Raw genomic sequence first — 12,967 nt, 5'->3', positions numbered from 1 at the left:
AGTGCGCTGGACTGCGTGTCTCCACCTCGACGATGCGACCTGCTGTCCACCTCGAAGTCTGCTGCAGTCTGCACTGTCTGCTGTCTGAAATCTGTGAACAGAGACAGAAATCTGCACGGCACCGATCTGTAATCTGCGACAGAGAATAGTGGCCAGATTGCTGAAAACGTCAGCAATAAATAGGCGAAAAATCACCTAGAACGGGGCTCAAAAATGGGGCGCAGCCTGGAATAAAATGGCTGCAGGCAGTCGGACTGCCACGTGGCAGTCCGACTGCACAGTCCGATTGTGCAGCTGGTCCGACTGCTGGACCAGCTGTGCTGCTGCCTACAAAACAGGCTATGAACTCTAACAGTTCACACCGGAACATAGTAAGTGCCCGTAAGTGTGTGTCATAAGCACATACGAAATAATATCATAAGTTTGGGGGAAAAAACCTCTCCTATCAAGAGTAAAAAGTGCCCCAGTGTCCTACTGATCACCGACACTCCTATGTGAGCGTACGCGTAAGTGAGGCGTGAGTGAAATACCCAACAAACCCCCCTGGAGTGAAGAGTGATCAAGAGTACAAGGATCATCCGCCACCAAAGGAGATCAAATTTAAAGCATTGTGAAATGCTTTAAATTTTTCAAGAGGAAGAGCTTTGGTGAAGATGTCTGCCACATTACTGGTGGTAGGACAATAGACAAGGCTAATATCACCTGAATGTAGCCTCTCTTTGACAAAGCGATAATGTATCTCAATGTGTTTTGTGCGTGCTTGAAACATTGGGTTCTGTGCCACTGCAATGGCACTCTAGCTGTCAGTGAACAAAGGATCAGGCTCCATAACAGATACATCCAGATCAGCTAGTAAGCGTCTAATCCATACGCATTCAACTGTGGGAGTGAAAGCTGCCTTGTATTCAGCTTCACATGACGATGTGGCAACAGTGTAAATACCATCTAGGCATTTGTCTTGCCTCTTGACTGTGCATAAGCTCTTACTGAATTTCAGTTTCAGCAGTTTGCTGAATATTCAGATAAACCAATGACTGATTTTCTGCATTTTCCAAAGGAGCAGCTGGTTGAACATTGAGTTCACTTGCTGAAACACCTGCTGAATCACCAAATGTAATGGGCAGCAGCCCTTCAAATACATCACGGGCAGCCTGATATGTGTCTAAGCCAGCCAGGGACAATTCTAATTTTTCATCAAATAGTACATCCCTACTGACAAACACCTTTTTAGAAACAGGATCATAGAGTCTGTAGCCTTTGCTTTTGCTACTATAACCCACAAAAACGCATTTGACAACCTTGTCATCCAACTTTTTTTCTGAGTACCTTTGGAATATGTGCATATGCAAGGTACCCAAAGGTACGAAAGTGTCCAGCAGAAGGTTTCCGGCTGCTCCAAGCCTCAAAAGGTGTAATTTTCTTCAATGCTTTGGTGGGGCATCTGTTCAGAACATGGCAAGTACACATGACGGCTTCCATCCAAAAACTGTGTGGTAAGCTCTTTGCTTTCAGCATACATTTGGCCATCTCCATGAGTGACCGATTCTTCCTCTTTGCAACACGATTCTGCTGTGGAGTATAAGCAGTAGTGTACTGATAGACAATGCCCTTTTGCTTCAAAAAAGAATTCAACATAGAGAACATGTATTCACCCCTTGGTCCGAACGGAGAGTTTTAATTTTACAACCAGATTGGTTTTCAACAAGTGCTATAAAAGCCAAAAATGCATCATACACTTCAGACATTTTGACCAAAGAGTAGACCCCAACAAAATCGAGTAAAGTCATCAATAAAAGTCACAAAATAGTAACATCCTCCCGATAGCTTTGTCTGCATAGGCCCACATACATCTGAATGCACTAACTGCAACCTGGCTGTTGCTCTAAAAGCAACATCACGAGGAAACGAAAAATGATGCATTTTTCCCAAAATACATCCTTTGTACAGGTGCTCAGGAGTTCTCTCCAGTAGAGGTAATCCATCTAGCATCTGCGTACATTGCAAGAGCATCAAGCTCCCAAAGTTTACATGCCCCATCCTAGCATGCCATAACTCTGCCTGCATCATAGAAGGAGTAAGAGTGGACGCCAATTATGTTGATTAATTAACTGAAAGAGCATCCAACTCGTATAACCCATGACATAAAGTGCTTGTCAAGACCAAATTCATGTGTTCTTTGTCTCTCACCATGCATCTGTCATCATCAAATGTGACCTGTAATCCACAATGTGCCAAAGAAGAAATAGAGAGTAGATTCTTCTTTATGCCTGGCACGAACAAAGCATCTTGTAGGCGGAGAATAGAGCCATCAATGGCTATGAGCACAATCTCCCCAATACCTCTAACAGGGTATGATGCATTGTTGGCACACTGTACAGACTTGCCAACTGGAGTTGCACCAATAGAAGCAAATAAATATCTGCGAGATGTAATATGCCTCGAAGCACCACTGCCAAAAAACCAAGTGCTTGCATCCTCAGTAGAGCTAAATGCTCAATCAGCCCAAGAAGTGTCATAATTGCATGTGTAAAAGCAATAGTCCATGTCTGCAACAAAGGACTTGGACTTAGTAGCAATGGAAGGAGCATCAGAAACAGACATTCATGGCTCCTTTTTCTTGTCCTTGGCAAGGCGTTTTCTACACTCAGTAATGTAGTGCCTTGGCTTCTTGCAATAATGGCATTTTTTCTTTTTGGCTTGCGTGCCCCTTCGTTTTTTAGTTGCCTGTGATGTGCCAGAAGTCCTAGAACTCTGCAGAGCATTCTTCACTTGGCTGCCTTTGCCCTTCTGTCTAGCCATAAAAGCCTGCTAAGAGGCTATAGCATCCACACCACTATTTCTTCTTGTTTGCTTCTCCTCTAGAAGCAAACTGACTAATTGAAGAAAAGTGATTGGCTGTGCAGCAATCCTCATGGTGAGGTTTAAGGCCGTATGAAATAGTGTTATGGCATATCTCCTCTATGGTGTTAGTTGATTTGGTTCTTCCTGACATTGTTGCTCCGTGGCTAGATATTGTTCGCTCCACACCAGCTGTCTTTTCTGTGTGATATTTCTATGTTAGAGTCTTGGTAGACTTTCATTTGTGTCTTTTTTCTTTACTGACCTGATGGTGTGATGTAAATATTTACTACTTAATTCAATTATCTTCACGAGAGAGAGAGAGAGAGAGAGAGAGAGAGAGAGAGAGAGAGAGTGTGTAAATAGTTGAGTAGTTTTATATTAGGAAATGTTTTGGGGTCCCCATTCATGTACGGAAAGCCTATCTTGAGACACTTCCAAAACGGGGAAATGCTATGTGGCAGCTGTTTCAGAAACGTGAAATGTATTGGAATTGGAAAGGTGTTGTGGATTGGGTTCCACTCATTTTGGTCTTTCGGTTTGCTCTAATGGTGTTTTGGCCCATTTCCCACGTCCATGCTCTGACATGAGTGCAAGTGTTATTTCCTGTGAACTGCATATGTGCACAGTTGAATACATGTGGTCACAACTTTCTTGTGTTTCCCTATCATGTTACGTTCGTGTATGTGTTAGACATGGTAAGGACGAAAGGGAATGGTAGGATGGGGGGAGGGCAAGCAGGGGCCACAACTCACAAACAAGGAAAAGGGAAGATGAGAAGGTAAGGTAGGTGTGGCAGCCATCGTTACATGAGGAGGGGCTACTTGGCTTAGGGTTGGCAGATGAAGAAAAGGTTTGGGCTTGCAAGAGCAATTGGGTCTGGGTAGGGAGTGTTAGAAGTGGTCATATCACAAGTTCACAGGACCCATGACCTTGTTTATGGGCACTCTCTTTATTCTTTATTTGGTAATTAGCCACCCTATTTTGTGGTAGGATAACTCCTTTATTTTTGTCATAAAGGGAGGGAGTGTGGCAACAGTCCATTATCACACTTGTACTTGCAGGTTCTTGGTGTGGAGAGAGGGAGCTTATGGAGTGTGTGAGCTAGCGCTCAACCACTATACTCTTGTCATAGCGGATTCCTATTCCTGGTTACATCTTGCTCATTGTCTCTTTTATCAATCTTGTGTCTTTTATTGTTCCGCTGCATGATTGGTTCATGTGTTTAAATTGTGTGGCTTTGACCCAAGGTTGACTGCGATCCAATGGCCTTTATATGTACATTGAGTATATATCCTGTGTTGCCATGACTGGGTGTTGCTGTCTAGACACGTGTCCTTTTGCTGATGTCCATTGACCTGTGTTTTGTATGTTTGAAGTGATGCTGATCTGCTGGTTCTATGTGCCGTTGATGGAGGTGGCCTTTTGCTGATGCTAACTAGGCTCATGTGCTATGACGTGACTGCATTGCTGGTGATGCTGGTGTACGTTGCTGGCGTTTTCTTTGAGAGGCTCTGTTGATCCATTCACAGCAGGGTCCATTTACCATCTCTTATATACTTTACATTTGGCACAATGTGGCGTAAGTCTAAAGGAAGCTTGTTTAAGCTTGATGTTGTTATGTTTCGCATGACCATAGCAAGCTGGTGATTGGCATTTGCGTCTTCTCTTTCGCGTTTAACTTGGTCTTGTGTTTTAGACTTCCATAAGCCCTTGTTCATGTGGCATACACTTGCATTGCCTATCATTACTATTTGTGTTTTGCATTGAGTTAGGCCCATGGCCTTATTATGGGAACTGGATGTCTTGGGGGCGGGGTGATTAGAAGTAGAAAAGGCAAAGGGGGTGGGGATGGTGAAGAGAAGTAGAAATGTGACTTTTTTGTGTTTGGTTGGGGGGATGTTGAAGGGTAGAAGAGGATTGGTTGTTTTAGGGGGGTAGCAGTGAGGGGCAGGGAATATTGAGTTCAGAAGCTCTAGAAGCATATACAAGGCTGAAACTGAATTATGTGTAGAACAGCTTTCAGAATACTCATGGTTGGTTATTGCATGCATTCTGTATATTTAAGTATTTATGTAGATTTTACTTTCCATAAGCAATTGCTGATTTGCCATGCATTATACAAACATGCTATTAATGATCGACACTTGTTTGAAATTTGAAGGCCATGTCTAATACAAGTTTTTGTACGGGTCTGTATGAGCTTTACACCTCAATTGCACCAACCAGCTAAGCAGAAGTTTGCTATATTGTTGTTTTCAGTGATTTGGTTTTTTTGTGCTGGTATTTATCAAATGACAATTATGTGATAGTTTGTTCCATAAATCTTGCCATGGTTCAAGAACTTAGATTATATGTTGAAAGTTGTGAAATAGCTTCTTAGTAGATGCCTTTTAAAAAATAAGCAAATCACAATGAAATATTGCAGTCATTCCAGGTTCTGTTTCGCACACGAATTGTCAATCAATACATAGATGTTGTATTCTGGTGTATTTTTAACATTCTAACAACCATTGTATTCTGATGGCATTAATGCAGGCACTTGTTCAACCTCTTCGAGATGAGGTAACTTCTGTTCTTGTACTGAGTTGGATTGTGAACTTACTTTAAGGCTTGAAGTTACATTCTGGGGTAACATTTTTCATATCCTCATACAACAATAACTTATCTTCAAACTAAGATGCAGTTTAGGAAGGATCCATTGGCTTCTAAACCGTCATGGCGAACATCCCCCAACTATCAGCCATCTCATAATTATGCTTCACCTTCACCTCGTCATCCAATGTCTCGGGGTCCTCAATCTCCAGTAAGAGTTTTTTATAAACTGAGCTGTGCTGAATTCATTGCAAAACATGAGTGTCATGTGTTGAGTAACTGCAGTTTGAACCAGTCTTGGTTGTATTTTGCTTTTATGAGCACATAGGAGCGTCATGGCCTTGAAATAGTTCCTCGGGGAGCATATTTGCAGTCAGAAAGACCACTTTCACCTACTTCTCCTTTACGGCGGGATTGGGACATGCAAGTTCCTATGAATCAGCACCATCCTTTTGGCACCATCTCTAATGATTATGCTCGACATCCCACGTATCCAGGACTGTGAGTATAAAAAAGAGATTATTTCCCTAAAGAAGTCTAAGTTGAGCATTGATGATAGCTTACATTGTGTTGTGTTTTTGTTTGGGGGAACCAGGACTTCTGGGAATCAGCAGCACAATGAGGATTACGCAAATGGCGAAGATGAGTTAAATACAAGTACTCTTCCCTTTGGACAAGATCTTCCTGAGAAACACGAACGTCTGACTCCACAACTGCCTACTTTACCTGAAGAGCCTACATCATCTCACTCAGATGGTATGGTTCAGTTTAGATTGATCTGTAAAGCATGTAATGGGACACTAGATATTAAATTGTTGATGTGTGGCACAATCTCCCAGCAGTCTTCAGGTGAAGTTATATTTTTCTTCGTAAGTATTCAGATGTGACAGAAATGGAACACAATTTTAGAAATCGGAGGCTTTAGTTTCACTATCCAGCAGAATGGAGTACTTGCAGTAGTACTGATGCTTGTTGCTTTTTGGTCCTGTCAGGCACTGCTGCTCCTTATTCAGCCAAAGTTTTTAACGTTAACCTAAATAAGGCTTTAATTGCTTGTGTGTCATGTTAACATTGATCTTTTCCTTAGGATGAAGAATTCTTAGTTTTTTCTTCCTTTTGATTCATTTTGAACCATTTTCTTTATCTTCAAAATACATGATTCAAATTTCAGTTTACTTGTTGAGTGTCTGTTTGTGTAACCACCTCTATCTCATTGTCTCTTTTGGTACACTCTTGGCCTATCACTACGTGGTGGAGCTGGCCTTCTTTCACTCCCTCTCTTGCACAATTCTTTAACCAACCATTTGCAATCATTTCTTTTGTGGTTTGATTCGCTTACATGAAGAGGTTTTATCTTGTCATGTTCACCTTCTTTTTCGCTCAATGTGGTTTATTAAAGTTTCTTCTTTTACTTAGACTCACATATTACTTCTTGTTTTCACATTCCAAAAACTATTGCCCACATGATATTCTTAACTGGTTATTCCCCTCTTTCTATATTTGATAGGAGTATAGCCACTCATTGGCTCTAGGTGCATTAGTTATCTTCTTCACCAGAAGGTTTTCTCAACACATTGTACATGTCTAACTTCTCTGTACAGTGAGCAAGGAGAGGCTTTAGGTTTCTTTCTAGAACCTGCTTTACTGGAACATACTAGGCAAATCTATCGAAAGTAAGAGCCACTGCATGAGGGGCAACTTGGTGTTCCTTCCTTGCTATTAGAAGCAGTTCCACCATTTGACACCTTTAGATGCACTCCATGTCTTACTTTGAGCAGAGAAAAGTTGTGCATTTACTGTGGAATCTGAAATCTTCGGTGATGAGATTACAGAATGTGGACCTCCACTTCTAGCATATCAACCCAACTTCTAATCTTCGGTATAAGACCAAGGTAGGAAGTTGTAACTGCTAATACTCAATGCTGAAGTCCTATTCGATGTCAACTTCATCTTCTCTTGAATTTTGCCAGTTTGTGTGACCAGCGCAAATATTGCAAACCTGTTTTGTGCTTCCTATCCTTAGAAGTTTAGGCATATAAAAAGTTCTTTCACCTTTCTCCGATGATAACTTTGAAGGTTGCTTTTGTTCAATCTAAGTGTATTGTAAGTTGCCTTCCTTGCCACTAGATGATAAAGAAGGTTCAAAATCTTTAATACTACATCCATTTTGAGCAAATGAGTCCAATTTCATCTAATGATGTGCAAGCTTAGCATTCTTTCAGTACATTCTGTAATCTCACATGTTTTTTTGCAAGCTTGCATACTACTTTACGGAACATAGTCATCCTAGAGCACATGGAGATAGGTGACTGCCCTTGGAGAGCTGCTACATTCTCCTCCTCACTACAGAGAATTATGAATATCCCTTTGTCTAGTGGGGCAGATTCCTTGATATGGTATCCCCCAACACACAAATTGGCAGGGCGCGAGGGGGAGGAAGTGTCACGTAATTTCACGTGACATTTACAAGGAAACATCAGTAGGAGCTATGATCATGCATGTATAATTCAATATAACTTACTGGGTTTAGGGGGCATGTCTAATAGCACACTTGTGTGTGACCAAGGGCTAAGACCAATTGAAGTACTGGGACTTAAGCCAATTAATGCATGTGAATTCATAAGTAAGGGCAATGAGGTAGGTATACACATGTACTAATGATTAAGATGGTTAATCACAGAAGTGGGTCGTGCCAATTTTGGGAGGTGAATCGACAGCTCATATAGATAAATTTCTTCACTTTCTCCACTTTGCTTTTGTGTTGAAACCTTATAGATTAGATCAGCAAGCAGCAACCATTAGTCTATTACTATTTTTGTTGGAAGGCCATACAATTGGTATAGATTCTTTATGTGATGATTATTGGCACAAAGTGACGCTTCTCTATCATAGGTAATCTAACAATGAAATCCAATGGAGATACTCTCCCATTTTTACAGAAGTTCTTGTGTCTTAAGCCTTTCAACTTGCCAACACAACTACCATGATATGGTTGGGAAATTGCTAGTGATTTATATACACTTGCTTCCAGCTCTTGTATTCTGTCTCCATACTACAAGATAATATTTCAATGCATTGAAGCAATCTTATCGGAATTTGGAATTTGTGTATATGTGTACTAAGGTACGTTCATGGTACGTATGCTTATACCTTGCTTCTCAATCATGTACTAACCATAGATAGCTGCACTGATTCTGATTGGGCTAGAGACTTGAATACGTTGTGTTCCTATTGTTGAGCTAAAACACACTTTACAGCTGATTAGCATCTTTAAACCGCCCCAAAATACACTTAATTAATGAAAAATGCAAATTCACTGCACGATGTGAGAGAGTTTCAGTAGTCTCCCAAAACCCTAATTTTTGGGGCATCCTTCAACATCTATAAATAGACAAGCTGCCCACCATTGAGCCTTTTTTTTTCTTATGCTTTTGAGGTTGTCGGCATATATGGACCACGAGGAATCATTCATCTTTGATGCTTCCATAGTTGTCATGGATGAAAGGTGTGATACGATAAAATACAACACTAAATGGTATCTTATAATTTTATAAGGTATGATACGATATTAGTATGAAAAAAATTTAACTTGATTAAAAAAAACCATAAATCATGAAATGATAGAACACATGTTTAAAGTGGAAATAACAATTTTATTATAAAATAAGATGAATACATAAGGGTGGCCCTCGCAGTCGCATGTGCTACGCACAACATGTGATACAACTAGAGTCTAAAGACTAGTATATACATGGATAATGGACCATAATGGTATATGGATACAATGATAGTAGATGCAAAAAAGAGAGAGCCCTATGAATCTATAGACTATGATGAGGCATCATCATCATCATCATCATCATAGTTTGAAGATGACTCGTGGGCATCGGATGATGAGACACTCTCATATTGATCCTCACCGATGAGGTTAGTATAATCATCAAATGATGGCTCCCTAGGTGCCGAGTGTGTGGGCAAGGGGGAGATGTCATCATGAGGCAAGGAATGGGAGCTACTAGAGCCTTGTCTTACGTATGTTTGCAAGCTACTTGAGGAACCTCTTCTCAATGTCAGAGGGCGCTGAATGACCATGCCTTTGCTAGCACCTATTCAAACTCCTTACCCATGAGCATACCGGTTCAGAGTGTTACGAGTATTTGTTGCTATAAGCTCTCTATAGAGCTTTGCAAAGATCATCTCCTCCTCCTCATCCATCTATCGATGTACACTCAGAAGAGTGTTGCCTGTTAACTTGAATGTATCAACATTCACCTACACAATGCACATAAGATTATAAATACTGAAGTCTTACTTCTAAAGTATAAAGTTTAAAGTTTAAACAACAAATTTTAAATTTTATGGCTAAGTGTTTACTTGCTTTGGATTACCCATGCTCATCATAGCCTTCATCATGAGTAAGCTATTGCGGCAATAGACTAGTTGCTCTAGTTGTTGTGTGCTAAGCTGATTGCAAATCTTCATGTGAATGAGAGAATATGTACTCTGGTTTCACTCACATGCACCTAAAGAGCAATCCTGAGTAAGGACTCATGGCTAAGGGCTGAAGGGTCTCCTGCGCATATCCAAAGTTTTGCTACCAAAATAGAGGCTTTACAATCGACTGTCTTGTCGAACAAGTGGGAGAAGCGAAAGCCACATGTCCTCTCTGAGCCGCATAGCATCCTAGCTCCTCTAACAGTGCATTGTGGTCATCCACAGAGACCACACGAGGCAAATAAGCAAGTTGGTCTGAACTAAGCTCTCTATCATCTACGACATTCAACGACTTGTAGGCCGGACGTGCCAATGTGGCAAAACCATGGATGGACTTATGCATTCATGTCCATTTCCTTTGTGCTATCTCTAGAACATGTATACGTTGTGTCTCTGTGATCACCATGCAAGGATGTGCCTCCACCAATACTGCTTTAAAGAAGTGAATGAGAAGGCCCATGGTGGATCCGTTGCAATCACTTTTACATAACACCCCATAAAAGGGAGTCACGACAATGACAATGGCACAAACTTTTTGCCAAAATTGCTCATTGAGGCACAAGCGTTGCATGGCTTTGGTCTCTATCTATCATAAGTGTGGACACCAGTATCTGTCACAAGACGTAGATCGTATCTTAGAAAGGTGCTCGAGCAACAACCACATGTAAGCAATGCAAGTTGAAGAAGGCTTCTTCAACTCGAGTATGCTATACTCATGATATATTGCAAAGATCTTTACCTTTAGTAGGAAAAAGGTGACAACTGATGTAGCTTTGCAGACCACCCTCTTCATCCACTTGAGCTTTCCGATAACCTCCATGAGCAAGTCCAAACAATGACTTTCATATGGAGCCCACATAATCGTGGAAAACTTGGCCTCATTGAGTAAACGGTCCGTGCGTTGACAATTTGATGCACTGTCAATAACAACCTGCACCACATTCGAGGGGCCCATCTACAACCACAAATTACAAGTAACAATATTTGGACTCTAGAGAGAGAGAGAAAGAGCTGAGCCTTTCAAGATTCAAGAATCAAAAGAGATAGAGGTTTGGGGGCAAGAGAGAATCGAGATAGATATTAGAGAGAATAGGGAGATAGATAGTTATGCATAAATTATAATGAAAGAAAGTGAAATAAATTTTGAAGGTAATGATAGCTTGCCAAATGTGGTGGTAGATGAATGCGCCTATTGTTTTCCTCCCCTTATTGCCGGTGTCTATGGCTTGCAAAAAGTTATTGTCGAGTGGATATGAGACAAGTATGTTGATGATACCTTGTTTCTTATGATTGCTCCATCCATCAATGAGAACGGAGCAACTATATTTTATCCATGCGGCTCGAATAGGATTGAGAGTTCTATCAATTCTCTTCATCAGTCTTTTTCATCCTCATATCATTGTATTTGACACTGGTCCATTCTTCACATGGACCCACATTGGCAATGGCTTTTAGTATCTTCTTTCATTGCTCTTGCTTTAGGACATTGAATGCAAGATTGTACTCAATCACCGTAGGTGCAATTTCAATGTCCACAAGTTGTTATGTTTCTCTAAGAAAGGCAACTGATCCATGTACATGACGGGAGCTTGAGAGAGAGAGGATTGCCTCTCCGGTGCTGCATGAGTCTCTACTCTTTGTCTTTTATCATAGCTAGATGCAGATGTGGAGCCCCCACTACTAATGGTGGAGGCTTGTCCCGCATTGGCCGAAGAAGGCATAGGAGTTGGTGCCGCTCCGGTGCGACATGAGTCTCTACTCTTTGTCTTTTACCATAGCTAGATGTGGATGTGGAGCCCCCACTAATAATGGTGGAGGCTTGTCCCGCATTGGTCGAAGATACACCCACATTCAATGCTTTTGCATTAGTAGGCATAGGAGTTGGTGCTGATATGCCACTTTCTCCTCCTCTTGTGGATTCCCCTTTCATCTTGGTGAGAATCTCATCGGTGATGTTTTGAGGGATTTCCTTGCATGGAGCAACTTGCTCACCGTCTTGAAAAGATGTTGGAGAAGCCGGGTTGCACCACTTGTATAGCGCTTCCTGCAATACCTGCATGTCCAATGGTTGGAGTTGGACTTCTTTGTGTTCCTTTCCACATGGATAGGGTGCAAATTGAAGGCCTTTTGCTTCTCATGAGTCATGGTGCTGATGTTGAATGGAGAGGCATGAGGGAGAGTGAGAGAGAGGGAGAGGGAGAGTGAGATGCTTGAGTCTTGACCCTTGAAAGTTGAAAGTTGAAAGAGAGGGAGAGGGTTAGGGTAAAGTTGAAGGAGCAAGAGTGAAAGAGAGGGGATGAGAGAGGCTTGAGGCTTGAGCGTTGAGCCTTGAGCCTTGATAGGGTGTAGGAAAGACGAGAGTGAGAGGCTAGATCTTTATGAATCACAAGTGACAAATCAGCACCGAGATTCAAGATCCAAGAGAGGGAGATGATAATGGTAAATGGTTGCTAAATTGGTGTGGAATTAGGGAGGAGAGGAGCACGTTTTGTAGATGAGAGAAGGGTGAGATAGTGAAAGAGGGGTCAATAGTCAAACAGGGCTGCTAGGTGGATGGAATCCAAACGGACTGGGGGAGGAGTGAAGTATCCAAGGCTTCTTGCCCCCCTAAAGTGCCATGCAGGATGACACGACCCAAAGATACATAGATAGGAATGTGCAAGAACACGGAGAAGTGCACCAGACGTGGTGGCGCAAAACCGGCAGTGTGACCGTGCATAGCTGGAAAAGGGGGTGGGGTGAAGTATCCAAGGCTTCCCGTTCCCCTAAAGTGCCATGCAGGATGACATGACCCAAAGACACACAAATAGCAATGTGCAAGAACACGGAGAAGTGCGCTAGATGTGGTGGCGCAAAACCGACAGTGTGACTGTGCGAATTCGTACGGATATGTATTGTATTGTACGGTATGAACAATACCATACAAGGTATGGATGCTTCATTAGGAGTGTAGAGCCATATAGTTTGCTTGAAAGGGCTTCTTCATTGGCAGCTTGACTTGATTGAGTTAAAATATATTCTTCCTAGACAAGATTTGTTT

At 41.7% G+C, this 12,967-nt stretch overlaps 1 protein-coding gene across 4 annotated transcripts in view; it reads left to right on the top strand.

Moving 5' to 3' along the window:
- LOC148034141 (uncharacterized) overlaps positions 1-12,967 on the top strand; it is a 138,564-nt gene that overhangs the window by 70,811 nt on the left and 54,786 nt on the right. For 2 of the 4 annotated variants that reach the window (XM_087682181.1, XM_087682180.1), the window contains exons 9-12: positions 5,377-5,403; positions 5,525-5,644; positions 5,762-5,934; positions 6,029-6,189. In XM_087682181.1, coding sequence (XP_087538307.1) covers positions 5,377-5,403; positions 5,525-5,644; positions 5,762-5,934; positions 6,029-6,189 — 481 coding nt within the window. Of the gene's footprint in view, positions 1-5,376; positions 5,404-5,518; positions 5,645-5,761; positions 5,935-6,028; positions 6,190-12,967 lie in introns of all 4 variants that reach the window. The other 2 variants (XM_087682179.1, XM_087682178.1) reach the window with 1 other exon arrangement.

The sequence above is a fragment of the Lygodium microphyllum genome, chromosome 7 (assembly GCF_053477565.2).
Source record: "Lygodium microphyllum isolate KBCC chromosome 7, Lygodium_microphyllum_v1.1.10, whole genome shotgun sequence".
Classification (NCBI taxonomy): Eukaryota; Viridiplantae; Streptophyta; class Polypodiopsida; order Schizaeales; family Lygodiaceae; genus Lygodium; species Lygodium microphyllum.
Note: the sequence above shows the minus strand (reverse complement) of the source record. Positions and strands in the feature narration are given on the sequence as shown.